Source organism: Patella vulgata, chromosome 7 (genome assembly GCF_932274485.2).
Source record: "Patella vulgata chromosome 7, xgPatVulg1.2, whole genome shotgun sequence".
Taxonomy (NCBI): Eukaryota; Metazoa; Mollusca; class Gastropoda; family Patellidae; genus Patella; species Patella vulgata.
This window is the reverse complement of record NC_065885.2, coordinates 28,544,695-28,570,738: the sequence shown is the minus strand read 5'-3', so window position 1 is coordinate 28,570,738 and position 26,044 is coordinate 28,544,695. Positions and strand designations below refer to the sequence as shown.

The 26,044-nt window shown below is 34.5% G+C and overlaps 1 protein-coding gene across 1 annotated transcript; it reads right to left on the bottom strand.

The window, feature by feature from the left end:
- Positions 1–147: 147 nt before the first annotated feature.
- LOC126828322 (F-box/WD repeat-containing protein 7) lies at positions 148–17,212 on the bottom strand. Its single transcript, XM_050558008.2, has 14 exons — positions 17,076–17,212; positions 10,238–11,131; positions 9,331–9,396; positions 8,536–8,680; positions 7,621–7,781; positions 7,277–7,367; positions 6,752–6,816; positions 5,906–6,031; positions 5,033–5,122; positions 4,249–4,337; positions 3,974–4,052; positions 3,217–3,410; positions 2,239–2,296; positions 148–1,842 (listed from the first exon to the last, which is right to left on the bottom strand). The coding sequence occupies exons 2-14, from the start codon at positions 11,000–11,002 to the stop codon at positions 1,699–1,701; spliced, it is 2,073 nt and encodes a 690-aa protein (XP_050413965.1). The 5' UTR covers positions 11,003–11,131; positions 17,076–17,212; the 3' UTR covers positions 148–1,698.
- Between the last annotated feature and the right edge of the window lie 8,832 nt (positions 17,213–26,044).

Genomic DNA, 26,044 nt, shown 5'->3' with positions numbered 1-26,044 from the left:
AGAATATACAATTTATAAAATTAAAGCTATATGTACCAGTTTATAAATGTATAAATCAGAATATAATCAACTTTCCTACATATTTTGTAAATAGACAACTCTAAACAAAAAATATATCTTTCTTTATAGTTTATTTTATAATATCGGTTCTCAATCAGGGGATAAATTTGTTGATTCTCGATTTGCAGTTTACTTAAATTTTATTATGCATTTTATATGAGAGAGAGAGAGAGAGAGAGAGAGAGAGATCAGGTTAACATCCACACGACACACACCAGGTCATTTCGGGACTAACACATAGTTTAATTTTGTTTCAATAATTTGCTTTTGTGTAGTGGTCTTTAGCAGTGGGAGGAAACCGGAGGACCTGGAGAAAACCCACCAGGTTGGACAGGCGACCCTACTCCTTGTCACATACAACCGTGCATTTTATGAGCTAAAAAGACATCTTAGGTTTCTAATTCTTCTCGATTACATTGGCTGACCCAGAACTACAAGGGTGCACCAATATCAACTCAAATCTATTTGGATTTCAATGACGATTTACAAAATATAACATGGTGTTCAAATAAGATGCTTAGTTCAGAATATATACATATATCTCTTAAAAATAGTGTATACCTTATTTACATTTCATTACCTCTTATTTCTATTAAAGAAGGAGTTTATGCTTATTAACAGCTTAAAGGGCCAATCCCGATAATCCCTTAAAATCATCTACCAGAGGGCCGAGCAATTAACTCAATATACGTGATACGTTTGCAAACAACTTAAACCCGTCAGTCTTCATCTGGAAATGGAGACCGGTGTCCCAAACTGTATTATGCGGCTTACGGATAAACCAGACTTTTACTTTATAAAAATAATGTGTAGGTGAAATTTACCTTTCGTTATCAAGTACAGCACATGGGTCATTCATTGTATCGACCTCTAAAGGAATGGGAATCGATTATCAGGTCACCCAATGAAATAATGACCAGAAATCTTAAAAGGGTTACGTGTCCGGATAAGCATTTATGACGTTCATGTCCAAATGACTAAATATTGTGAGCTGAATTTTTGAGACAAGGTAAATACACCATTCCTCTATATTTTGGCGCTTAAATTTCAAACGTACTCAGACTTTTATTTTTGAGACTCTGTTCAAATCGGGATAGTCCCTTTAATATAATAAAACAGTGAAGAAACTGAAATACAGACGCCTATAAAGATTTAAACAGCTATATATATTTTGTCAGTCAATCAGATTTCTAAAACCATTTTTCTCAGTCAATAAGCCATGCATTATGTAAGATTTAGATAAAGAGCTGACCGTTATCGCGATAATAGTTTAAAAATAGATAATGAAAAGGGGATATGTGAAAAATTAAGTAAAATTACTTCATTCTGAGCTAAGTTATCGTCGACTGCAAAACAGTGTAGTCACGATTGCCATTGTTACCATTGTTAAGATAATAAACAAAATCTCGATTATCAATTTTTAAATTAAATCATTAACCACAAATCATATTTAAATCTGTTGAAAACCTAGAGCACTCGATGGCATTGGGAGTTGATTATGGTCTTGGCAAGTCTAAAAATGTCTAAGTAATAATTTATATAACATTTAAGGCAAAGAAAGACCTGCAATATGCAGATTTAACTCTTAAATAATGCCCCTTTAAGTAATATGAGAAATGCTAGGATTGAGACAGATATTTAACATGAACTAAAATCCCATAATTTAACTGTTTTATCATAAGAACCCGATACAATAATAAAATCATTAAACTGTAAACATGTTACGCCATCTGTATGATTACGTAATGTCACCAACCGTTGACCCGTCTCTAAATTCCATACCTATAACAATACACAAACAATATTATATAATGATGAACCCCAATGTCTCCCACAAACAACAACTACATCCACTGATGACTATATCAATCTTATTTATCTGCCCTTACACTGGCAGCAATGCTTAGTTACAAACATTACTGGAAATATCCATATTTAAAAATTTTACTCGGGGAAAGGCAAAGAGGTCACATATAATCGGGCAAATCTGTGAAATTCACAGCAGAAGTTAAATTTTTGAGAAAAGTAGTTCGACAAGAGACTAAATCACAAATATTTTTATGGATAAAAGATTTGACTGAGAATTTACCACAGTTTAAACTTGATGACAATATGAGAGTGTTTATCTAAATGTTATTAAACCTATAAAATATATCTATTATTAACAATAAAAGTCACCTTAATAGTTTTATCATCAGCAGCACTAACTAATCTCCATCCGTCTGCTTGTAAACATCTGTAAATAAATATATTTGATTCCAAATATTTTTCAATATGAAAGTGTGTCCAATTGTTTGAAGGGCAGTAAATACCGAAACTGGTTAATCACTGACACAGGATTGACAAGCAGAAACGAACTTGTAGCTAACACAACTATAAAAATCTGCTGTGCTAAATAATTTCCAATGATGTTCAAGGGAGACAACTGTATATTCTTTAACTTAGTATATGCAGATGGTACATTTCATTATTTTCTTAATCTACACAGTGCTACATTTCATTCTAGAACGTGTATTACAGCAGTTTGTGTATGGCTCGTACAACATTTGTTGTTTCTTTCGATTCAAGTACTTGTACATTTCCAAGTTATAAACTGAAATCTATCTGTTTTGAACTACATGTAACTACATTTTAAAAAACCCTGAAATAATTAGTCTATTAATTACACCTTGGCTGTGACTATAGTGAAATATATTGCATTATCTTTAATCAGACAAGTCAACAATTTGTCCCCAAATCAATATATTAATTTGTCAGGCTAGTATTGCATCTTTTACTATAGTGAAGTACAAAGAGAGATAGAGAAATAGGGTTTATCTTCCACTCGATTTCGGGACTATCACATGGTTCAATTTTATTTCAATAATTCGCTTGCACGTAGATGTTTTTAGCAGTGGGAGGAAACCAGGGGACCCGGAGAAGACCCACGAGGTTGGACAGGCGACTCTACTCCTTGTCACGTACAACCAGGGATTCGAAACCACGCCAGTTGACTTAATGGCAGACCTTATGATACAGCGTGCATGTGCTAATCATTCGGCCATCCGAGCCCCCTAGTGAAGTACAAGTAGTACCCTACCATAGGAAGATGTGTTTACTGTCATGTATATAAAGAAATTATAATCAACAGATCTATATATTTTAGTAAATGCTTACCTCACAACCCCTGTATGCCCTTCTGCAGCTTTCCAATCGATAGTATTAACACAATCACCAGAATGTATGTCCCAGAATTTCAGATTATAATCTAACGAACCACTGACGATTCTTGTTGTGTCAAACTGTAGACATGTGACAGCATCTTGATGACCTGTCAAAGTCATCAAACAACTACCAGTATAATTCCAAACCTAAAATAACAAAGTACAATACTAATAATAATAAAGTATTCCACAAATGAAATAACAAACAACCGAAATAACAAAAGTATTCCACAACTAAAATAACAAACAACTGAAATAACAAAAGTCTTCCACAACTGAAATAACAAACAACTAAAATAACAAAAGTATTCCACAACTGAATAAACAAAAGTATTCCGCAACTGAATAAACAAAAGTATTCCAGAACTGAAATAGCAAAAACATTCCACAAATGAAAAGTATTCCACATTTCAAATATCAAAAGTATTCCAAAACTGATATAAGAAAAGTATTAAACAACTGATATAAGAAAAGTATTCCACAACTGATATAAGAAAAGTATTCAACAACTCAAATAACAAAAGTAAATCACAACTGATAGAAGTGTTATATTCTCCAGATAATAAATAATTAAACTTCAGTTCTAATCTGGTGTCTCATATGTTATTTTATTCTTCCAAGAGAAGAGCATTCTATCAATTCAAATAAAAGTGGCAACATAAGTGATTTGGACTGATGGGCTAAATAAAACTTCAAACTGTATTACTTACCTTAATAGTTTTATCACAGGAACCAGAAACTATTTTAGTTTCATTAAAATGAACACATAATACAGCTGCTTGATGACCACTGTAAAATTAGAACAAGAGAATTCAGGTTTTTTGATACTGTGCAAAAAATTTCTCTGGTCGATAGATTCTGTAAATATGTGCACTTTGGTTTAGCAATTCACAAAGAATCATCATCAATGTGAAAGAATTTTCCAAAGAGTAAAATATATTACAGAAAGGAAAAGGTTAGTATTAATAATAAAATAAAAATTTACCGTAATGTCATTCTTGATTGCCCAGTACGTAAATCCCAGACTTTAAGTGTCATATCGTAAGATCCACTGATCACCTTATCATCATCAACCTAAAAACATACCTAGATTATTATGTAGAATAACAACACACATGAATTACCAGCAATAAACAGGGGCAAGAGTGTGAACACAGAATATAGACTGTGGTGACTTCCATGTTCTAGTCATAAACAATTGTACTGGATTGTAAGGACTTATTATGGGTTTATGGTCAACATTGATTCAAATAAACAATAAACAGAAAACAGATTTGTGTAGCTAATGTTATTTGTTTACCATGTACCACCCACAAATTAGAGATAAAAACTGCATGCTGTTTAAAAAAACCAATGTGGTGTATTGTTGAAGTAAATAATAATCAATTTTTAACATGCTTTTTTTATATCATTTATTGTTTAGCTAAATGGTGGTTTACTTTTATCATCGTTTATTGTTTAGCTAAACCGTGGTTTACTTTTATCATCATTTATTGTATACCTAAATGGTGGTTTACTTTTTTTTATCCCCACACATTAAAAAATACAAAAATCAGCCGTTATATGTAGATGATTATGTTTTCAGATTATTGTTTATTAGAATCAATGTGTGCCTGGCTTTAAGAAAAAAAAAGATTACAAGTATATCTTCTCATCTAGAAGACAAACAAAATTGATCATCTGAACTTGAAGGACTTGTAAGTCAGCAATTTCGAATTGAGCAAACTGTACCAGTCACACTATGAAATATAATAAATATTTTAGATTACCTGTAGACAACGAACTGTTTCTGTATGACCTATCATAGTAACTTTACATGCTATACTAGACCAACTATCTTGTGTTGATAAATCCCACACCTACAAATAATTTGTTAATCTGTATAATTATCTTAACAGAGAGAGAGAGAGAAATGGGGTTTAACGTCCACTCGACACAAAGTAGGTCATTTTGGGACTAACATATGGTTTAACTTTATTTCAATAATTCGCTTGCGCGTAGGCGTCTTTAGCAGTGGGAGGAAACCGGAGGACCCGGAGAAAACCCACGAGGTTGGACAGGCAACCCTACTCCTTGTCACGTACAACCGGGGATTCGAAACCATGCCAGTTGACTCAATAACAGGCCTTATGATACAGCGCGAGCGTGCTAACCATTCGGCCACCCAACCCCCGAATTATCTTAACAATATATTTTGTAAGCAGATGAAATCCTAAAAACATATCCTTTGACTATAACATATTGGTAACTAAAAACATAATATCTTTCAAGATACTACCAAAAACCATAGTGGCACAGTGAGTATGGTTGCTGATCACTAACCAGGTGGTTATGTGTTTGCTCCGAGTGCTGAACTAAGAAATTTCCTTGGGATCTACTAGTCAAGTTTCGTGTAGATGGAGGGCCAGCAATAAAAGGCATTCAGTTGTCAAAGAAAGATAGAGAAATGGGGTTAACATCCACTCGACACAAAATAGGTCATTTCGGGACTAATATATGGTTGGTTCAATTTTATTTCAATAATTCACTTGTGTGTAGGGGTCTTTAGCAGTAGGAGGAGACTGGAGGACCCAGAAAAAACCCACAAGGTTGGACAGAATCTGTAGCATCAATTAAAACATATTGAAATAAATAATACATACCTTTATTGTTGTATCACTAGAACCACTAACAAGACGATTACCATCTAAATGTAAACATCGCACAGTTCCACTATGACCAACTAATGTCTGAACTGACCAGGGAGCATTTGTACGAATATTCCATACCTAATAAAACACAACATAAGCCATTTCTACAAATATTCCATACCTAATAAAAGACAACATAAGCCATTTCTACGAATATTCCATACCTAAAACTAAAACACAATATTCCATACCTGAACAAAATTAAAACAAAATATTCCATACCTAAATAAAATTAAAACACAACATTGCATACCTAATAAGAGTAAACACAATATTGCATACCTAATAAAATTAAAACACAATATTCCATACCTAATAAAATTAAAACACAATATTAAATACCTAATAAAATTAAAACACAATGTTCTATAGCTAAAACACAATATAAACCTGAGAAGAGATATATATGAGATAAACAGTGCTCTTCATCAATATAGAAGATGTAATTTAGATAAAACTCAATGTTGATCTTTTAGTTTACAGAATCAATATTTTTATGTAATAGGAACTGGTATTAAATACTTGGGGGGTGACCGTCTTCCAAAAAAATGCATAAAGCATGAAACTTGGTATGCTTAATTCTTGGACAATTGTGCAACGATCGATTTTTGTTATGATGTCACAATTCCAAGATGGCTGCAATGACATCATACTCAGTTCCTTGGCTATAGTATGCTTGTACTTGTTATGGATACAGTTATGTCTTAGAATTTTGTCTTCAGGTAGTTTTTAATCTTAAAGTAATAAGATATAATACAAATCACAACTCATATTATATAATGATATAAGATGTTATACCTTTATTGTTTTATCTGATGAACCACTGACAATTCGACTATCATCAAACTGAACACATGAGATTCCTGAAAAAATATTTTACAATTAAATAGAGCTAATCAATTTGCAGAGGAATAGGCAGGTACATGTAATGTACATGTATGTCACTGTTTGGGTAAATTTCTCTTTTCCAGAATGATACATGTGACAATAATAGTCAATAAAATTATTGTGGAGTTTAAAAAAAATTACAAAAAAGTATTTAAAATCATTCCATTATCAAAAAATATGGAAACAATTTTTTGCTACCGAAATTAGAGAATCGATCATATATTCATAATCATATAGACTATTTCAAATATACCTGTTTACAACCAGAACCAGAGATAAATGTCAATAACAATATACCTTTAAACTCCATTTCCTTTCACAATGATCAAAACCTGGTATAGAAATATTAACCAAAAAAAAAAATGGTGTTGATACAAGTTTCAAGCAAATAATGTACAGATTAGAAAACAGAAAGAGTATATTAATTACTTGTACCTTGTGTATGACCTTCAAATGTTCTCACAGTACATCTACCACTTAACCAATTATTTCTTAACCGATATCTTTCAGCAAATACTTTCTTCCACTACAATAAAATAAAATATACCTATGAAGATGAAAGATTACTCTCCAACAGTTCGCATTATAGAGAATCTTAAAAAACTCAATCAATCATTTGGGATCTCCAATAATTAATAAGATAAAATTGAATATGGGTTTATATGATTACCAGTACTGACAATGAGAACTTAATATCTTAAACCTCTTCCAATTACCAGGCAATATATCATTAAAAATCTCAAACATATTAGATAAATTTATTCAACACAGATACCTACCTGAATACTGCCTTCCGGTGACATGTGAGAAATAACTTGTTTATGTTCTGCAGCTTTTGAAAGGCGCCATTTCTGCTGACAACAAAATCGTCTCCAGAAAATTGGTTCATCTGCATGCTGTTGCCATATTTTACAAACCTGGGATGCCCTGCATAAACTGACTGTAAAACAGAACAATTTTAATTGTGATGATATTATTTTCAACAAAAAAACCCATAACTTTAGTTTCTTAAAGTCTAATATATATAAGAAGGGAGCCACTGTGGCTCAGGGAGTAAGCCATTGGCTCAATAATCTGGAGGTCCCATGATCGATTCTGGTGTTGGCTGAGTAAGTTCATCATTATCTTCTGGAGCGGTTCCATCTTGTCAGTGGTGCAGAGAAACGGACCAGGCAAGGGACAACATATAGTCATTCTTATGGGACAAAATTATGGGACAAAATTTGATATTAGAGTAGGCCGTAGCGACGCTGTCCGGACAAAATTTCCCTCATAGCATTAACACACTGTATGGCATATGTCTGCGGTCCTCATTGGCCCAGTTGGTGCAGAATAGTAGGACCATAGGACGTTAAACTTCATTTTATTCATCATATCTAAGAAAATAAAGGCTGTCAATGCAAGCTTGACCTTTGTCAATGCAAGCTTGAGCTTCGTGGATAGAAACAAGTCATTTTTCAGCAGCATAGGATGTGATGTCATTAAATCAATTTGAAAGTAATGAGAACTTCACATAGCACTTTGGAAAGATTACTTTTGAAAGTGTATGACAAGACATTTTCTTCTAATGCTATGGCTATACCCAATTTTGTATAAATTGACGGACAGGTAAATTCTTTAGATGATCAATTTCACTGCATGTCAGCCAAGACTAGCAAATAATAGAAAAAGCACAGCCCTGTACTATAACTAACCTGGATCTAAAGAAGACATTATTTTTGATGCAATATTTGATGGTAACCAAGTTATAATATCTTGACAATTCGGTGGACAGCCAAGATGAAAGTTTTCCTCCATTTTAACTGACAACAAATGTATCTGAGGTAAATCACAACCACTCTATAATAAATATTCAATATAAATGAATCAAGCAACTAATTAGATGACAATAAATATCTTGACAAAATATCTTGTACACCCCCATGGCATGTTTCATGAAGTTGTGTTCTGTAAGTGTAATAAGCTAGTCTGTCTGCATTTTCAACAGAAGGCTTAATCTCGCTTTAACTACGTACATCTTATCAAGCTCTTCACGTAATACCCTGCATATTTTGGCACTAATATCGATTGGGTACAAGCCCAGCTTGTGAGCCTAGAGGTTCCTCAATCGTCGCGAATACCATATCTCGCGCTTTCAAGCTAAAATGTCTACCTGTGATAATCAAGTTGCAAAGATCAAGGTCCATTCAATGTCAAGGTTTCCATGGAAGTCGCTATATCACAACCTCTCATTGGACGCTACTGCTCACATGTCTGTAGATAACGTAGCTATAAGTTCGAGAAATGTGAAATAAACAAGCAATGTCTAGATGTTGTAAAACTCGCAGTGGTTGCTTCAGGAACATGGCCTGTTTGGCTCAGGACTGACATATACAATCTGATCAAGAGCCCTGGTACAAAAATATTAAAATGGCTAGAGTTTGTGCCAGTACTAATTGAAATAACACATCAGATCAAACCAGTTCTACTTAATGTGTTAATGTTTTTACCAAAAGGCCTTTTAATACTAAATTCTTTTGTTCATCATTAAAATCTGTGAACCATCTCTTCATAGCCTGAAATACAATATGTCAAATGTTAAATAACTGACGACAGATATAAATTGTAATCAGCATGTATTTTGATTTGCATTTAGAACAATACATGTAACTTAAGGTAGGGTCCCAGATTACACAAATGCCAATTTACACAATTTATCTTGTTTGAAGATTGAGTCGTTCGGGAATGATGGCTAGATTCGTTTAACTCATTGAAGGAATTCCATTCTCCAATTCTGTAATTGACTTGATGATCACGGCGAGCACTCACCACTGTAACTTGGCCCATATACTGTACAGTACATGTATAGACCAGATTATCCAGGCACTTACAGAGCATGGAATTAGGGATTTACGGCCAACCAGCATAGAAACTTAAGTTAACCAGTTTTGCTCTCTAGTACATATATATTTGGGACTTCTCATTTGATAGTCATTTTAGTTCTTTGACTTATCTAAGGTCCATCTGTTTCACAAAACAGGGGGTTGGGTGGTCTAGGCTTCAGATCATAAGGTCTGTCACTGCATAAGATCTGTCATTGCATCAAGTAGCTAGATTTCAAACCCAAGCCTGTATGTGACAAGGAGTAGGTATGTCCAGGTCCTCTGGTTTACTGTCACTGCTAGTAAAGACCCCTATGCATAAGTGAAATAAAATTGAGCCATATGGTAGTCCGAAAATGACTTAGTATGTGTTGAGTCGATGTCAACCCTGATTTCTCTCTCTTCTATTTTCCAACAAAATATATCAGTATGGTACATGTACTGACATATCGTTGGGGACATGATTCCTGTACACAGGCCTTTAGTATGCATATTCTTTACATGGACTTTTACTGAATTTAAAACTTATACTTACTGCAAGTCTTTCCCTGAAGTCATTTGGTTTAATACCTCTATTTACATGTTTACAATGCTGTACTTCACTAATACTAGAATACTGTTTAAATTCAGGTTTGGGAGGTCGGCCTACACCACAACATGGTTTAGTTACATGAACAATACTAGTCAATGGTAAATGACATTTCTGGGAAATTGGGGAATTCTTACGTAATGGTATTAACATGTCTAAATTTGTCTTCTTTGGCACTTCTTCATCGCTGTCTGTAGAGTAAAGTTTTTGTCTGTTGTTGTTTCTGCCATGATAGAGATTCTTGGTGGGATGACTATGTTTTGTTGTTTGAGTTTTCGGCCTTTGTAACTTGAGATCGTCAAGTCTTGCTGCAGTCTCACCTAGGTCGTTAACATTGACGTTGTTCTTGTATTTTGTTTGATGTTCAAAAGCACTATTACCGTTACAGACATTGTCATAATACTGATATTTAGGGGGACAACTTCCACCATTTTCAATGATCTCACATGGTGGAAAGTGAGATTCTTTAGGACACACATTATCATCTTCCTCGTCTGCAAATACAAGGTCCACTTGTGAAGGTGGGTCAACACATTGAACTGTATATGGATTGGAGGAAAGCGTGCGAGAACACAACCGTCTTCGCCCACGTCCCTGGGAAGTGTCACTGCCTGGGGATGTAGACAGACTCATGTCAGACGGTTCACTGGCATCGCTAGCAGACTCAACCAATGAGGATGAAGTCTGCGCTTTTCTGGGTGGATCTAACATGAATCTGACAGAGGAATAACCTCTGTATTAAAAATTCTTGGAACACTTGGAACACAAACCCTTTGTGGATTTTGTTCTAGCACAAATTAGGATAATACACTGTTATTTTGAAGAATGGTTCAGGTAAGCCTGAAAAACAAGACAGTGGAACATGTTGGATGAATCAAAACCAAAATGACTTTTACCCATATAATTATATAATTATTAAAAAAAAAAACCTACATGCATACGAATTATTAAAATAAAACTTGAACCATGTGTTAGTCCTGAAATGACCTAGTTTGTGTCAAGTGGATGCTAAACCCCATTTCGCACTCTCTCCCTCTGGTTTCTGTTATTTTATTCCAAATTTTATTGATACTTTTAATACATGTCGACACAAAGTTTAAACTGTCAAGTATACCCAGTAATTAAAAGAATTATTTCCAGACTTGATACATGTACATGTATATTCCTTATTTTTTTTTCAAGTTTTATATCAGCAGACAATAGAAAGTGGAATTTTTTACTAGGAAAAGGCTGCAGCCTTCCGAGTCTATATTATTCCTTGAGAGCATTAAGAACGTTTAGATTACCGGTAATCATTTTTTTTTCATTAAAGATAATAAACTTACACGTTTTAACTATTACTTGTAGAGTCAGTGTGACATGCCCAGCTAATATTTAATGTGTAACAATTTTAATGCACAACATTGACAAGCCAAAGTCTGCATATTTCTTGTAAATAATTTTATAATAAATGCTCATTTACTCCCCCGTCTTCATTAGCCCAGTTGGAGAACAGTAGGATGTTAAAACCCATTTCATTTCATTTGCTTATTTACTCTAGAAATTGTTAGAACTTGTGAACAGATCAAATAGACACCCAAGTTTCATATTTAATATTATTAGAAACTTGAAACCTAGCAATAAGCAGAGGCCACATCACACTAAACATGTATATGTAAGGCATCACACTGTAATATACAACTTCATCATCACATCAACAAGGTACATGTACAAATACATTGTATGTGTATTTGTATTGATGTACACCTAGTCCCTTAAAGATGCATTATGCAAGAGATAAATCTGCCTATTGCAGGGCTTTTTTTCTGGCTTCATTTGTTATATACATTATTATTCAGACTAGACGTTTATTCACATGCTAAACCCATAATCAACTCTCTAGACAACCGGATGGCCAAGATATTTAATGGATTAAAACACCTGCATCATATAATAATTTAACTTTAAAATGGATAATCAAGACTTTGTTTATTAATTTATTGAAGAAATGGTTCTTGACAATCAAGTTGGTGTCAACTGTAAGACATTTTCAATGGAAATATTTTCATTGAAAAAACTAAACATCACCTAGCATGAGAAGCATTTTTACAGTTATTCAGGCCAAACTTTACAGCTAACATGATTATAGTTTCCATGTGATTACAGTCTTAACTTTTTTTGACTGGATTATGTCATAACTTACAGAAGCAATAATCTAAATCTTAGTTACCTGGTACTAGAAAATATTTTATTTGCCACAGAGAGTTTATCCTTATCATGTGCACTTTTCATATTTCGTTGGAAACACAAATCCACAAGAAGTATGGGCTTTGATTATTGCCCAAAGTTTGTTACCTATCGAATTTGTGTATGTTTACTTTACCTTAGTACAATAGGAAGCCCATGATGATTTACACATATATCTTTATACATGTAATTGTAAACTTGTTTTCCTGATCTACATCATGTATATAGATGTACATATCCTGCTCAAAAGACTACACATACATGTACCTTGTTCACTTTCACATAATAATATGAGTTAATGAAGTCAAATAAATAGCAAATTTTACAATCAGGCGCTGCCATGATATATTGTCAGTAGTTGTGCTGTTTAGCATCAGTTAATTATCCTAGTTCCTTGGTTTTCAATTAAGGGAGCTAAACCTCTTTAATATATGTCAGACTATAGAATTACATTATAAATTACACTGGCTTGTTTTGTAATTATAATAACTAGATCTACTGGTAAATCTGAATAAGTCTTTGAAAACAGATCATCTGAAGACAATCAAACTGGCCTTGAAACAGCCAATGCAGCCAAGGATTATATGTACACGTATCGAATGTTGTGATACTTTTACAGTCTTCGATATCTAAGAATTATTGAGCAAAAATAAGAAAGGAAAATAAATAACATTGAGGTTGGTGTTCCCCACCTTCCAAATAAATATATGCACATGTAATATAAATGACAATCACTAATTAATTGCACATTTATCTTTTTATATAAACATACAACAACCAAATCACTTTTAACAAGAGGTTGCCATGCAAGATACGGCCACAGTTTTCAAGAGATGGATAGGAAACAAGCTAACAAAGCAATTTTTCATATCATCAGGGGCCATAACCCAGAAAGTTAGGGTCTGATACATGCAAGCAATGAAAGGAACCCAGACCTTTGGGAATAAACATATATTTTAAGCTTCATTAAAATCTGATAGAGGGTCCACAACCTTGGTTTTACACTCTTTGCGTAAAGGAAACGATCATTTTATTGTGCAGTTTCGGTCCAATTTTCAGGAAATTCAAATTCAACCATCATTAGGGTGTAACAGTGATATATTTGAACAATTTTTAAAAGATTGTGACCTCTTGGGGGTCCACAATCCAAAACCCCACAATTTTTTGTACAATCAGAGGTCATAATCTATGAAGTTACAGTCCGATATGTGTGAATATCGAAAGGAACCAAAATCTGCATGCCCTGTGGGGGTTGGATGGCCGAATGGTTAACATGTGCATGCTGTATCATAAGGTTTTTCATAAAGTCAACTGCTGTGGTTTCGATTCCCTGGTTTTATGTGACAAGGAGTAGGGTCACCTGTCCAACCTCATGGGTTTTCTCCGGGTCCTCCAGTGTACTCCCACTGCTAAACAACCCTATGCGCAAGCGAATTATTGAAATAAAATTGAACCAGCATGCCCTGAGCAGAAAATGCTCCTGAAATCAGTCAACGTATTGATATACATGTAATGAAACTTTACACCAAGTTTCATCTCTCACCCACTTAGAATAACAGTTATCATGTTCCAAAGTATCAACATATGAAATTGTTTGCCTCCGAATGGCTTAACCTATGTAGAAATGCTCATTATACAAAAAAGTTTGATCATAGAAGAACTGTTATTGTGTCCAGAAAAGTGTAACACACCACTGCAGGGCTGGGGCCATTACATTGCCAATGTAATTAATTACATTACCATTACCATTACTTTTTAAATGTAATCATTACAATTACTTTCTCATTTTTAGCAATGTAATTAATTACCATTATTCATTACATTGAAAGTAATTAATTACCATTACCCATTACTTTATGACTATATAAATAAAAAAACATTTTCATAGAAATAAAAAAGACAACATTATTTTTCTGCCATGAAGTACATGTACCTACAAAATCAAACTCAAAATAATCCTTGATTCACTTAATATTTGTTTATGAATTATTATTTCTAGCAATTATAACATCAAGGCAAATTTTATAGTGACGGGCAGTGGTGACAAAAACTGACATTTTCACTGTATGACTTGAAAAATGAATCAAAACTATAGTTAATTAACTGTATTTTCTTTTAAATAATTTTTAAAAAAATTTAATCAGTCCAAATAGTTTTTCTATAATATATTGTATAATAAATGGTAAATTATTCAGCATGACTCTAAAACAAAATATATATTAGTTTTAAGTAACCATAAAATGATGAGATACTTGAAGGTCATTGTTTGGTTTGTCACTTGTTACCTTGAGATTAAGATTAAAGTGCAGTAAGACTATTTATTGTCTTTTAATCTAAATGACTGATTGATTGATTGATTGATTGACTGAGTGATTGGCTGCAAATTAGTACTAATCTTTGATTATAATATACATCTTATCAGAAATCCACTTCTTAGGTTACATGTCTAAAAAAGGTTCCTACATAAAAAGTAATAAAGAACATGTTTAATGCCTTCTTATTTTTCTTATAATTTTTTAAAACTGATTTAAATCTTTTTTTTTTTAGAATTATAATGAATTGGATTTGTGTCAGATACACTTAATTACTTCTTTGATGCTATAAAATTTGAGGCTTGTCATATTGGAAATATTTATATATGTCATAAAATGTAATTGAAAAGTAATTGAAATGTAATTGACCATTACATGATTTTTGGAATGTAATTAATTACATTTCCATTACTCATTACTCTTGAAATCTTCCATTACTTATTACATGGCCATTACTTAAAAAATGTAATGATTACATTCCATTACCATTACCCGAGCCCTGTACCACTGACAGGTGGAAACCCAATCTGTTTTACAGACCTAATGCGACATCCGTCTTTTATCTCTGTCCAAGATGATTGACCTTTAAAAGGTCAGACCGCTGTAGTTCTAAGGGTGACGTCACATCACAATGTTTACCAACAAAGCAAGATGGCATCGATAACGCCAAAAAAGATTACTTCTGTGGCTTGTTTTTGTTGTTTTAAAACAAACACGGGCCGGTCAATCAGATTAGACGGTAAAAAATGTACTTCTGAAAGAATTCAGAGTAAACAAACAGAAAAAAACGTCAATTGATGGTCACACGTGCGTTGTTTACATCGATCGTAGTAATATGAACTGGTACGGGCAAAACTATATCGTTTTACCCATTTTACGCCTCCGCGTACTATTTTCTGTACCTATTTACGCTAAATATGGAATATTTTTTATCAAGATATACTTCAAACACCTTTATTTATTTTTCTAATACTAAAAAAAAATGTTTCAGATTCAATTTGTCGAAAGAAAAAAGTTAATATTTTGTAGTCATTAAGTCGCATCGATGTCATCCTTATCAGTGATTGTAGCGGCCAAGCGAATATTCACTGCGGATCAGTGTGGTGGAAACCATGTTGGAAAATCGAGAGGAACTTTCTCAGTCAGCACCTGGATGGAACCCAGGATCTCCTATCATACAGTCAACATCTTATCCCAGAGCCACCCTACATCAATTAAAAGCAAAGTTATTGGGTTTCAAGGTATCGACCAATGAAATTGCTTATCTCTGCTTAGCCTAAGACCTAACTAAGTGGAAAATGCTTCTCATGGAAATAAGTCCAGACATTCACCCTAGAATAAACATCTACTCTGCACCAAATTTGAACATTCTACTACCTCAATTAAATACAAGTCAATTCGTCCACAAGCAAAGTCATCCACACAAAAATTTTGGTGAAGTCGTCCATACCCATTGGTGGAGTCGTCCACACCCGTTGGTGGAGTCATCCACATACTTGGGGTGAAAATTGTAAAAAAACAAATTATATTAAAATTAACTTGGGTGAAAATCATAAAAAACAAATTATATTCACCCAAGTCAATTTTAATGTAATTTATTTTTTTATAATTTTCACCCAAGTCAATTTTAAATACCACCCAAGTCATTCGTAATATAATTTGTTTTTTATGATTTTCACCCAAGTCAATTTTAATATAATTTGTTTTTTTACAATTTTCACCCAAGTATGTGGACGACTCCACCAACGGGTGTGGACGACTCCACCAATGGGTATGGACGACTTCACCAAAATTTTTGTGTGGATGACTTTGCTTGTGGACGACTTGACTTGTATTCAATTGAGGTAGCAGAACGTTCAAATTTGGTGCAGAGTAGATGTTTATTATAGGGTGAATGTCTGGACTTATTTCCATGAGAAGCATTTTCCACTTATGGTACACAGGACCTCAGTTTTATGTCCCATCTGAATTACTATTTAGATGTTATTGAGAAGGCCTTGTCATTGTCAATAAATAAAAGAATTGAATGTCCTCTAATCGGAGAAGGTAGAGTTATCAGTATTGTTTTAGGTACCATTATAACAAACTAAAATTCAAGACAGAGACATGTGCATTTACTTGGTCCTTCATGTAGAGTAGTAAATGTACATGACATGACGTTCTGTGCTGGGTGGGGACTAAGGCCTACCCCAGTAATTGAAATGACGCAAATTTACAGACATACATTGAGGGCAAGTCCTACTTACAATGTTCTTCAGTACTATTAATGTCATATAAGGTCTTTCATTTCATTATATAGTTGTCGATAACGCCAACAAAAATCTATTCACATGATGAAAATCACACTAGATTCACTGTTTTCATTCCATTACACCTCCATGACTCTCTTCTGAGGTTGTAAACAGTCGAGTTCATAATCCAATCGAGGGAGAATACATTTTATAAACCAGAAGTATTCCAATAATTTGAATCGTTTTAAAAGATTAAAGCTAAAATAGCTGAAATCCATATATATGTTTTTGATTTATAAACAAATATTGATTTATTATCATTGCACCTAACATAACGTTCTCCTATTTCTCCTATAGGCATTCATCCTACCCGAAAGTGAACTCGTCCAATCCATTTCTGGGATCTAGAGGGCGCTAGTAGTTTCATTCGGCGGAAGTTGGATTGTTTCGGTACGGAAATATAACTTGCTGCTTGATATTATTTCTTTCAAGCCAATAGGCCTTGAAAAATTATGGAAAAGAGTCTCGAGAAGCACCTTGAAGAAACGTTTGTATCAATTCCTTTACAAAACTTCCCATTTCAGTTGACTTGTATTTCAAAATGAATCATTATCATGAGTATCATGTGACATTTTAGATCTGCACCTAGCCCACGTAAAACGAACGTTAACAGAGTAAGTTGGTAACTTTACTACAGACTACAGCAGCAGACAGCAGTGTCAGTCACTCAATGATTGTAAATAACTGTGTCATGCAATGAGTTCCAACTGAACAGCTAATATGACTATTGACTGACTATTTCTTTGTTCATGCAAAGAGTTATGTATATTTTTTTTTGCGACACTGCCAAAAAGTTTGGCTGGTTTCCTTCCTCAATAATACAAATCTTGGCGGGTAATAATTTATAAGGACATAAGTAACTAAACTTAAGCATATATCTTCATTAACACAGTTTATATATGCACATTTGTGAATACATACCTGCAATTTAGATAAGGAACACTAGCAAATATGTCAAGGATAAGTCAAGGATACAAAAGAGTTAAACCACTTAGTAAAAAAAAACCCCAACAGTTTAATGCCCAGTGGCAGTACATGATGCTACACACTTTACACAGAGATCAGTCAAGCATTCAAGGAATTTCATCTCATTGTATTTAATACTGTACAATGTATTGGATTAATTAACCTTTTGGCTTTAATAAGGTGTGTCATGCAGAAGCAGAACATGATGTAGGCAACATGTATAAATAATGTATAATAATTATGTGTAATGTTAATTTCAGATAACACATTCTTTTTTTTTTCAGATTTAAAATACCTGGTGTAAGTAGTGTAATATGTACAGATGAACAAGGCCTTTGTTTAGGATGTAAGTTGTGCTTACATTACATGTACATACCCCCCCCCCCCCCCAAATCCCCCCTTATGTTTTGTTAGTGCATGAGAATTGTCAAAAGCCATCAATTACAAGCATCAGTATACATCAAAGCTACCTCCAGCTCCCTTGTGTTCTAAGAGTCTGTAAGCTGGAAGGGGTTTTAATAGATTAAAAAATACGGTATTAGAAATTTAGTTTTGTAAAAGGGAAGAGGGGGCTAAATCCCCTGCATTACTCCCTAGTTGCTCAATGTATTTACTATGAATGAAACTTTAGCATATGTAACGTAACGCTAAGTAAAATGTAAAAATATGTGTGAATCAAATGTGTAACACTAAGAATGTTATTTGATTGTTTTCAGTAAAAGGTTCATGTCATGCAAATGTTGCTGGTCCTATAGCTACTCTAGCCAAGCAAGCTGATGAATTAAGAAGAACTACCAATGCTCCCAATCCCCCTAGTATTTGTATAGAATCTGAAGCAGGGTAAATATTTAACATATACATGTATATAGAACAAATGATTTTTTCCCCAGTTATTTTATGAAAAATTAGGCCTGAAATTGGATTGATATGATTGATTTAGTGTTCTTGATTGTACATGGACAGGTGTTTGGATGTGTACCGGTACAATCATCTGTTTGTACATGTACATCCATTTTTTTTATATTTCACATTTTCATGTGAGAAACTTCCTATAAATAGATACGGATAACACAAACCAATTACAGATGTATAATGTTGTCGCCACTGCCTGGACAATGTTTTATCCAATTTGAATGAATGATTTTGGCACATATCGAACTGAATATTCCTGGATTATTGCCACTGATTATGCAAGGTATGTGGGCTCAGTTTTCATCAGATTTTTCTTGCAAATTTGGTGTGAAGCATTTTCATGATGAGAGGACGAACCTTGTCAATATTTAATGTTCCGCAATAGTAGGGTGCCTCATGCAGCCCAAATTTTCCCTACTGAAAGTTGAACTCGACACAGCGAATATGTACTCTTCAGTGGCTTGTCTCGAAGTGATTTCTGGCTAGTCACGTGGTGCGATAACCCTCACCACGACAGTCTATGAGTCTATTAATAGCCATCGCACGTGAAATTCTATACACATCTATCAACTATTAAAGCCGTAAAAAATCTGTTGTTGACGATTCTGAATAGCAGTAATATTTAGCTTTTTGGTTATTACAGCAGCTTTATTTTTTAATTTGCTTTATCATTAACTATACCATTAGGAGCGGCATCATTTGGTTTAGTACAAATAATATCTCTGAAACACTAGGGTTAAGCAAGAACATGATACTAACAGTAGTTCCATTTTACTTTTACAAGGTTCTTAAAAAAATTGTTTAGTTGCCCAAGGTGCATATTTCTAAATTCAATTTCTTGTTCCAGCTTTCTGTTATGTTTCGTAAAAAAAGTAGTCTTGATTATCCCGGCCTGTCAATCAGACAGTGAATGGTCGGTAGGCTGGTTAAGCAAGACTAATTTCAAGACAAGGGCACATAATCTATTTTTTACTCAAAAGTGCCTGGATGTTATGGCTAATACTCGTTTATTTAGTGTTTTATAAATGTCCGAAACTGATTTAAGGCTTGGGATATATATAAATATTGTGGTGTAATTGTCGAGATATTTGGAGATAGTTATTTATGGTGGGGCACCTTAGCAACGGTACAAACTAGAGTTACCCCCAGTGCTGAAAATCTTCTGAACGTAATAAAGGCTACAGTTTTCACTAATATTTTCAAATTTGGTGAGAACAATTGGGTTCATGAGGGAGCAAACCACATCGATAAACCTTTCTGGTCCTTAGTCAAAAAACTTACATGTATCATGTATCAACTCGATGGAGGGTACAGTTTTTAATAATTCATGAGAGGTTGGTAAGAAAATGAGCCCTGTCAATATTCCCTGTTCCTCATCTATCTCTTAGAAATGTAGGTGTATCTTGCATATGGTGTTGTTGGTGTGTAACTACAATATACCTGGGGCTTTTTCACGAAATTTTAACTAAGATAAAATCCAAATTTTAGTAATTTGATTGGATAATATTAGATTGATTTTAGTGTTTAGCCAATCAAAATTGAAGTAGCTTCTAACATTTGGATTTTATCTTTAGTTAAGATTTCGAGAAACAGGGTCCTGAACAACTAGAAACAATTTCCCTATGCGGTTTTAAATTCAATAGGCTAACTGTCAATTATTTTTTTATGTAAATTTTTTTTTTCTATTTTCAGAAGTGTTTTAATTGGTAAAAAGGATGACATTACCATGGCAATCTTTAAATCTTCTTGAGTGTGGTTTTAAGTCAAATACTTGTACTCAATGTAAATTCTATTAACAGATATTGTTTAATTAAAGATGCATTATGCAAGAGCTAAATATGGTTGTTGCAGGTCTTCAAATGTTATATACTGGCATAGGCGTACGAGCTGGGGGGGCGGCCGCCCCCCCATTTTGGGCACCAAATTCTGGGAAAATTTGGGCACACAATTGTACTTTGTAAAAGTTGTATAAAAAAAATATTGTGTTTTTGAATGTGTCCAATTTAACAGCGAATTTATTATTATTTTGTAACATACTAAGAACCTAACTACATTTTTTGGGCACCAACCACCACCGCCCCCCCCCCCCAGTCAAAAATTTCCCCGTACACCTATGTATACTGGTACATTATTATTTTGTCTATAATGACACCTCTAGATCATCAGATGGCCAAGATTTAAATGGATTAGAACATCTGTGAGATTAAAAAAATTAACGATAAAATGGAAGATCCAGATTTAGTCTTGTACGATAATAAAATTCCATCATTATCAATTTTTGAACCAGCATAAATGGCCAGCTATGGATCTAAATCTTACATAATGCATCTTTTAAGGAGATTCTTATCAATTTTAACAAAGAAATAACTGTAATCTTCTTTTATATACACTGAGAAACAATGAAAATACACCACAATGATTGTCGGCTGGACATTTACTAGCACATAAAAATCAATGATCAATAACAACCCACAGAGACCCTAATGTACATGTGCCCACCTCTAACAGATCTGTGGGCCATACAATGTCCCATTGTGGAGGAGGCAAACAGTGTCACCACTGATGAATCCATGTGGACCCCTAAAAGTAGTAGCAATATGGAAAACTGGCATTGTGTAATCCTGCAGGTTGCTTGATAAAAAGCAGCCTCGCATTGCCATCAAGATCATGGTCATTCTGCAAGATTAAAGTGTATCTCTCAAACAATGGTTACAATCATCCATTTAAATAAGTGCTTCATTTTCTATGCATCTCAGTATATTATCATTCAAAATACCACTTTCACTTTCGTCGAGGATATTAATGTAATCACTATTTTTATGACATCATTCAAAAATGGCTAAACACATCTAATAAATGAAAATCCAAGAACTGGCCTGCATGTACTTAGATTGCCTATGATAAACTCAATGAAAACCACTGTAAGCTGTAATATGTGTGATAAGTAATAATATTTATATTAAATCACGGTGGACCTGTTTCAAATTTTTCATACAATCTAATTCTTAGACTGACAAGATGTCCACAGCGCTAATAACTAATATGCTTTTCATTATATGTGTTTAAAGATATATATATATCCTTTAACAACAGGGACAGTATAATATGTTGTTTATTTAAATAATATCTTATGAATTTATGTAAGTACTGAAAATATAAATGCCTTGATTATAGATGATTTATTTTTCGATATAAAATGTTTCCCCAACACTTATATAGTTTCCTAAATACATTAGCTATAGTTGTGTCCCTAACACATCTGCTATGGCAGTTTCGCCAAAACAGTAGTTACAAATTACTTCAGATGTGGTGTGTTTGATCTATGTCATTTCTGTTCAAAAAGTTTAATAAGTATATGATGTATGTAGGTTGACAAATTTGACATCCTTTACCATGTAATTATTGTTTGTTATCTGAAGATAAAAAATATTCATTATAAAATTAAGATTGCTGGTGCAATAATTGACCTAACTTCATCTTTAAAGATTATGTAATAATGTGTATAAATTATATATATGTATCTGTTACTTTGAAAATCATGGATTATAAATTCATTGTAGTTACTTGTATACATGTATATATTGTAAATGAGAAATTGATATAAATTTATTATGATATTGAATGAAATTTATTTGAAATTTAAAAAAAAAAAAATTGTTTTAATTTGCCAAGTGTTTTGGTGTGGGGTACATTGCATGTGTTGATTTCTTCAAAAATTATTATGGAGAAATATACAACAAACCATCCAAAAATATGTTCCATTTATTCAAGATAGACTCTAATTATAATCTAATTTAGAAATATAATTTTAGGTGCAATCAACAACCACTTATACTATTCAAAAAAAGTAGGGGATATTTGATTTTGGGGGCATAATACTAAAATATGCAAATGACTACGAAAAAAGTCACTATAGAACCTAACAGAAGAAACATTTCCAGTTACATGTGACGCCCAAACGCACCAATAGCTACCGCATGGAATGCAGGTGATGCTTGGTATCATCATGGGGGTCCAACCCAAGATTTGCACGACTCTGACTTTGAATGTTACAGTCATTGTGGCATTGAATTCCAGGGTGGAAACATCAGTTTAATTGGTTTAGTGACCAGAAAACAAATTTTGATATGCGTCGGCTTACCCAAAATGAAAGGTTACGTGCCCTTGGCATGCTACAGATCGGCACAACACAGGCGGTTGTGGCGCGGACGATGAATGTTTCTCAGTCTGTCATAAGCAGGCTATGGTCCAGATACCGTGATACACAATCTGTACAGGACAGACCACGCTCAGGTCGACCAAGGGCGACAACTCAAGCCCAGGATCGATTTATCCGTACCTTGGCCTTGAGAAATCGTGTCATCACAGCAAATCAGACCAGCGCTCGTCTTCAAACAGACACTGGTGTGAGAGTGAGTGGCCAGACGATTCGGAATCGACTGCATAGGGGTCACCTTCGCGCCCGACGTCCTCGCGTGATCCCTTGTTTGAGAGATCATCACATTCAGGCAAGACGTCGTTGGTGTAGGGATCGTCAACACTGGGATAATCGACGCTGGAGCAATGTGATGTTTTCAGATGAGTCAAGGTTCCCTGTTGATTTTTTGGACAGACGTAGGAGGGTGTGGCGTCGTCGAAACGAGCGCTTCCAAGACGTTAACGTCATCAGACATGATCGATTTGGGGGTGGTTCTGTTATGGTGTGGGGAGGCATCACTGTTGCTGGAAGAACGGCTTTACATGTTGTTGCAGGGCGTGTTACAGGCCAGTACTACCGGGACAACATCTTGGCAGTCCATGTTGTGCCGTTCGCACGACGCCATGGCCGCCATTTCATCTTCCAGGATGACAACGCAAGATGTCACAGGGCCAGGATCGTTACAGGTGACCTCCAACAACAGAACATCACCATATTACCTTGGCCAGCACTGAGTCCCGACCTCTCCCCCATCGAGCATGTCTGGGACATGCTTGGACAGAGGTTACGTCAACGTCAACAACGTCCTGCCAATGTCCAAGAACTTGCTGCTGCGTTGCAACAGGAATGGGACAATCTGGACCAAAATGACCTTAGACGTCTCATTAGGAGTATGCCACGTCGGATCAATGCTTGTTTGGCAAACAGAGGAGGATTTACCCGTTACTGACTTGGTTGTGATGCTGTGGTAACTTTGCTGTTTGACCCCGGGTATCATTTTACCCTTATAATGGTCAGTCTGTGCCTTACTTAGTCTAACGATCATTTGGAATAAATCGATGAATGTGAACTTCATTTCATTTTGTCATTTGTTTCTTCGTCACTTTCTTTAATAACACTTAAAAATCAAATATCCCCTACTTTTTTTGAATAGTATATTATTCTCAGAATTTAAACTTATTTAATTTGGTTTCAAATAGAGTGTCGAATTAGGTTGATCTAATGTGTTATTTCGATTTCTGATGGGACCTACCATTACCAATAAATTTTGTCTCAAAAGATTAAGCGAAGGTCAGTTTATTAACTATTTTTTTAACTTACTGTATAGAACACAAAATTAGTTTTGTTTTAAACATTTGCTTTATCTATGAGGTAAAAGTTTCAATGAAAACAGATTGTCATCCCATAGAGGAACAAATCAACATAGTGAAATTGACATGTTTTTATTTCCTGTAGATCAAAGAGGGAGTGTTACAATAATTGATTTTAGAGAGAGAGAGAGTTTGTGTAAGGTCTACTAACACAAACTAGACATTTTAGCCTAACATATGGTTCAATTTTATTTCAATAATTTGCTTGCACATAGGGGTCTTTAACAGTGGGAGGAAATCCACGAGGTTGGACAGGTGACACTACTCCTTGTCACATAACCAGGGAATCGAAACCAGGTCAGTTGACTCAATGACAGACCGCAATCCACCCCCCAGATTTCTTTGAATACTGGTAATACTGGACTTTTATTCTGGGTTGTTGCTCTTTAAAGTTTTTCTGAAGCAATGAGGTTAATAAAGACATCATATGTCATGCTGTGTGCTATAGGGGAAATATCTGCCTGGACAATGTTGTTTCCACCTGCTTTTTTTAAATTCCAGCTACAAGGAGTTCCTTTACTTGCAAGTCAGTGCGTACTCAGGACCTCAGTTCTTCATCCCTTTTGAACAATTAGGGGCTTTTTGCTTGCCAGGGGAAATCAGACTGGAAAACCCTAAACAACTTTCTTTGCTGGTGAGCTAGTGTCATACCCACCGAGCTGCTGTGGCTCTGCTGCTTCTTAAATACAGAGACAGACAATAACATAATATCATATAAAGGTAGTGTTGAGTCAACACTGTTGACCCTTAAATACAGAAACTGGTTAGTTACAGGTATCATACAAGCGGCATTTGAAGAACACCGGATATCACTTGGCTGAACATGGTCAGTGGAAAGTTTGTGTAGCTATCGGCATAGATTTTGTAAGCGCTCCACGAGAAGCACCAAACCATACGACCAAAAGTTTGAAGGTTACGAGTAAACCAGCTGGGGGTATGGGGATCATTGTATAACCCTTTTTATTTGATTTTGAACTCATTTTGCAGTTAAAATTGTTTAGAAATATCCTTTTGGTGTCTAGGGAATTTAGAAATTTTGAGTGCATTTCGTTTTATAAATTGTATCAGTTCTGTTTTCCATTGACAACTCATCATAAGCGTCTGTGGGCTAGCTAAGAGGAACCAAATAGATGCACATTTGATGCGCCTTTTCCTGCATTGTAGGATTGTTGTCCAAGAAGAAGTGATCATGGCTTTGTAGCAGACCCACACACACAGTGGCACGCCTCACTTTTATACTTAATCTGAACACATTTACCTCTGCTAGGAAAATTGAACCAATCAACCCACAGAAATATGTTTAGCACAATTGGATTGTTTGAAAATTTTGGTCATGCAAGAATGTTGCAGCAGAAGTCTTTACCCTGTAAACATTTTTGGTTGCGAAAAGGAGTTGTCTCCCATAGATTCAAGATGAACTATAGTAGTCTGGATTGTCATCGCTAGGTTTACCCTTCTTTTATAAATAGGAAAGATAA

Excerpts from the sequence above, each read along its gene's own strand:
- LOC126828322 (XM_050558008.2), bottom strand. The coding sequence starts at position 11,002 with ATGTTAGATCCACCCAGAAAAGCGCAGACTTCATCCTCATTGGTTGAG. Across the intron at positions 8,681-9,330 it reads TAGTATTAAAAGGCCTTTTG|AGTGGTTGTGATTTACCTCA; the intron begins GTAAAAACATTA and ends TATTTATTATAG. Across the intron at positions 1,843-2,238 it reads CTGATGATAAAACTATTAAG|GTATGGAATTTAGAGACGGG; the intron begins GTGACTTTTATT and ends GTATTGTTATAG.